At 39.8% G+C, this 4,520-nt stretch overlaps 1 protein-coding gene across 1 annotated transcript; it reads left to right on the top strand.

Moving 5' to 3' along the window:
- The first annotated feature begins 618 nt into the window (after positions 1 to 618).
- Positions 619 to 2,503, top strand: LOC145029003 (uncharacterized). Its single transcript, XM_078977659.1, has 2 exons — positions 619 to 2,046; positions 2,146 to 2,503. Exon 1 carries the CDS (start codon positions 736 to 738, stop codon positions 1,537 to 1,539), a length of 804 nt encoding a protein of 267 aa, XP_078833785.1. The 5' UTR covers positions 619 to 735; the 3' UTR covers positions 1,540 to 2,046; positions 2,146 to 2,503.
- Positions 2,504 to 4,520: the final 2,017 nt, after the last annotated feature.

Raw genomic sequence — 4,520 nt, 5'->3', positions numbered from 1 at the left:
TGTCTTCAAAAATGTTCCAAACGAGTATTAATGAAATATGAAGCACTATCTTTAATATGGGTTTTGGAAAATGAGGATTCAAGAGAAGCACTATCCACGATAGATAATTATTTGAATAAATTGGTACTAAATTTGGTCTTGAATGGTACTTTTCACCGAATTTTGATGCAAAGAAACCCAAATTTATGTTTTGTCATGCATAGATTCGTAGTCCAAAGATGATTGATAATACGACCATTAGTCCTCCTTATTGAAATATTGATATTGATAAACCCATTGAAAAACATTGATTTCTCCTCACCATTCGATCAAAAACTTTTATTATTGATTGTTGTTTAAAGTCTAATCCCCCTTCTTCTTTTTGTTCTAAAATATATTGATACGGATGTGGACTTGGACTTTAACCAACCTTCTGATATTGAACCAGAGTCGTAGCCAACTCGAGTTGGAGCCATATTGATGCGTGGATATGGTTTCAAGTTGGAGATTATCTTTTTAACTTATTTTTAGTAATTGAATAATATCCAATTGGTATTTGATTGAGACTTATTTGCTTTCCTTTTTGTGGAGTTTTCACTTTATTTACTTGTTTTGTTTTGGTTATTGGCGACAATTATTTTTTTTCTTTTGGAAATTAATCGAGATTTTGCTATCTCTTTGTTCTTTATCCTCTTTGTTGCTTCTTTACCTTCAAGAACCCCATCAAGTGGTATCAGATTCAGCACTGCAACGATCATGGTGGGCAGAGGTCGACCACGTACCACACGTAAGGGTGATGCTCATGACGCACCGGTTGCAAATCGTGACCCACGGGATGTTGAGGAAATTAAACGATTACAACAACGGTTTAGAGAATTCGAAGTTCACCAGAAGGACCGCAATGAGGAAATCGAGTCGGATTTTGTCATCTGGGACGATGTGTTTGACGGAGAGGAAAATCCTTTTGTCTGTCGTCCAAACCAATACGCACGTCCACAACATAGAGAGGATACCCTCCGTTCTCTGGGGATACGCGTGGAGATTCCGGATTTTACGGGCACAGCTCAACCGGATGAATTCATTGATTGGCTGAGTACAGTGGAACGTGTGTTTGATATACAAGCTATTCCAGATCATCTAAAAGTTAAACTTGTGGCTATTAAGTTACGTAAATACGCCTCCTTGTGGTGGGATCACGTCAAGCAGAAACGATGCCAACAAGGGAAAACACAAATAGACACATGGGAAAAGATGAAGAACCTTTTACGTGCAAAGTTTCTACCGATCAATTACAGGCAAGACGCTTTTTTTGAATATCATAGTTTAACGCAAAACACCTCGTCCGTGGAACAGTTTGTGGCATATTTTGATCGGTTACGCGTGCGTTGTGGAGTGGACGAAGAAGATGAACAGGTGATTGCTAGGTTCTTGGGCGCATTGCGATCCGATATCACTGATATTGTACAGTTACAACAGTTTTGGACCCTTGACGATGTCATTCGACTTGCCTTTAAAGTGGAGAAGCAACCTAATAATAAAACCCCGGCTACAACTTCTTGACCTCAACAACCTTTGCGCCAAACAACTGCAGTTGTACCAACATCGCGGCCTATTCCTACACCGCGACCAGAGAGAGTACGGGTCTAACAAATGCAAACCCAACGGGAAGTAAACGTTGTTTTAAATGTCAAGGTCTGGGTCATTATGCTCGTGACTACCCAAACAAGCAACTTGTTACATTTGTTGATGATATACCGTGTATGTATGACACCGATGGAGAAGTGGAGCAGGAGACACAACAAGACCAACAAGTTCTATACTTTGATCAGGGGGAATCATTGGTAGTGCAGCGGATCCTTTCCACCACCGTGGACAAATCGGCGGATGATACAGTTTTGGTTACGTCACAACATCTTTCGTAGTAAGTGCACAGCCAAAGGTAAGGTATGTACGGTTATTATAGATGGTGGTAGTTGCGATAATATGGTGTCCAAAATAATGGTAGACAAGCTTGCTTTGGTGGTGGAGGATCATCCCAATCCCTATCAATTAACGTGGTTAAAAAAGGTAATCTTGTTCGTATTACACAACGTTGTTTCGTTCAATTTTCGATTGGTGACAAATATACTGATGAAGTATGGTGTGATGTTATACCAATGGATGCAGGTCATCTCTTATAGGGGCGTCCGTGGCAGTATGATCGTCACACTAAACACGACGGTTTTCGTAATACTTATAGTTTTACCAAAGATGGCCTTAATATTGTGTTAGCTCCTTTGGATGTTCGAAATTCACATGCACATGCTATGATATTAAATAAATCATAATTCTTAGGTTACTTTAAGTCCACAACATAAAACATGCTTTTAGCCTTGGTTGTGACTTAAGCGAATATCCACATCACCGACACTCCTCCATTAATTCAACCGTTACTTGTTGAATTTCATGATGTATTTCCTACTGAAATTCCAACCGGACTGCCTCTTATGCGCGATATCCAGCACTGTATCGACTTTTTACCTGGTGCGAGTATTCCCAACAAACCTGCTTATCGAATAAACCCAAAAGAATACGCAGAATTGCATCACCAAGTGGCTGAATTACTCGAGAAGGGCCTTATTCGTAAAAGTATGAGTCCCTGTTCCGTTCCCGCGTTGCTTGTTCCAAAACACGGAGGTGCATATCGTATGTGTATTAATAGTCGAGCGGTTAACAAAATTGTCGTTAAATATCGATTTCCTATTCCCAGATTTGAGGATTTGCTTGATCAAATGCATGGTGCTAAATTTTTTTCAAAAGTTGATCTTCGTAGTGGTTACCATCAGATTCGTTTATGACCCGATGACGAGTGGAAAATCGCGTTTAAAATGCGTGATGGCTTATACGAATAGATGGTAATGCCATTTGGTCTTTCGAACGCTCCAAGTACTTTCATGCGACTTATGAATCATATATTTCGAGACCTTATTGGACGCTTTGTAGTGGTATATTTCGATGACATATTGATATTTAGTGAATCTGTTGAACAACACCTAGACCACCTTCGTGCTGTTTTTATCATCCTTAGAGAACAACAATTGTTTGCTAACACTAGAAAATGTCACTTTCTCACCAATGAAGTTGTGTTTCTTGGGTATTTAGTTTCTGGTGATGGGATTCAAATGGACGATACTAAAGTTCTTGCGATTACCTCGTGGCCTACTCTGAAGACATTGCATGATATTTGTAGTTTTCATGGTTTAGCTTCCTTCTACAGCATGTTTATTCACAAGAAAAAAGGCCGTTACCGGCGACAAATGTCGACGGTGAAAGTCCCAAAAGTCGCCGGTAATACTAATAGCAGCGACGCATCGTCGGTACTGAATCGTCGCTACTGCTTCGTAGCTATTGATCACTTTGTTGCCGCTAATGTGAAACGTCACCGCTATTGACCATGTCGCCGCTAATGAGTTGTCTCGCCGCTAATAAATATGTCGCCCGTAAAAGTGTCGCCAGTAATAACAGTTTTCATTTTCTTTTTAATTAATGATTTTGGTTGGCGGTGATAATGTCGCCAGTAAAAGTGTCGCCGGTAATAACAATATTCGATTAAATATAAAAAATAATAGTGTCGACGCTAATTACAAATTAAATATTAACAAACCTCCGATTAAATATCAAACATAATAGTGTCAATGCAAATTACAAACAAACATCCGATTAGAATTAAATATCAAAAATCATAATATCCGAGTAGCAAAACAACCAAAATTTTCTACCAAGTAGCAAAGCATGATAACATATGCGTATTTTTTTTATATGCGTCAGCCTTTAACGGTGACAACAAGGTCTTTACTGACGACAATGATCAATAGCGACGACAAACTGGAGGGAAGGGTACCGTGTCATTTTTAGTGAACTATTAGCGGCGACATTTTTTTAACCTTTAGCGGCGATAAATATGTCACCGGTATTAGGTTAGTCAGGACCAAGGTTCTAAAAAGCTCGCCATGGCACGTCACGACTCCAAGGCTTACATGTGCCGCCAAGCTTTGCCAAAACGCCGTCTTGACCCATATATGTGTATAAAAATGAATAATAGTAGAAAATACATATAAAAATATGAATTATATACAAAATTGCCGCCTTAAGTCATGCCTTACAAACGACGTGACTCGCCAATGCTCAGAAAAGCTTGAGGCTTAACATTACCGCCAAGTCACGCCTTACGTTATTTAGAACCTTGGTCAGGACCCTAACCGTTGGATTGGATATCTGATCGTACGGCTTAGATGTAACGGAAGGGAAAAGCGCGGATTCGGGTGATAACCCTTTAGCGGCAACACTATTACCGGCGACATAGGCTTTTAGCAACGACAATATCTAGAATCACCGGTAAAGACCATTGTCGCCAATAATAGAGTCGCCGCTAAAGGGTGATTTTCTTGTAGTGATGCTTGAAAAGGGGTACTTTCACATGGAATGAGGCAGCTCAGAAGGCCTTTGATGAACTCAAGTTACGTGTTACTAGTGCTCATGTCCTCGCTCTTCCTAATTTCAAT

Source organism: Lactuca saligna, chromosome 2 (genome assembly GCF_052625555.1).
Source record: "Lactuca saligna cultivar CGN05327 chromosome 2, ASM5262555v1, whole genome shotgun sequence".
NCBI classification, from domain to species: Eukaryota; Viridiplantae; Streptophyta; class Magnoliopsida; order Asterales; family Asteraceae; genus Lactuca; species Lactuca saligna.
Note: the sequence above shows the minus strand (reverse complement) of the source record. Positions and strands in the feature narration are given on the sequence as shown.

Excerpts from the sequence above, each read along its gene's own strand:
- LOC145029003 (XM_078977659.1), top strand. The coding sequence starts at position 736 with ATGGTGGGCAGAGGTCGACCACGTACCACACGTAAGGGTGATGCTCAT.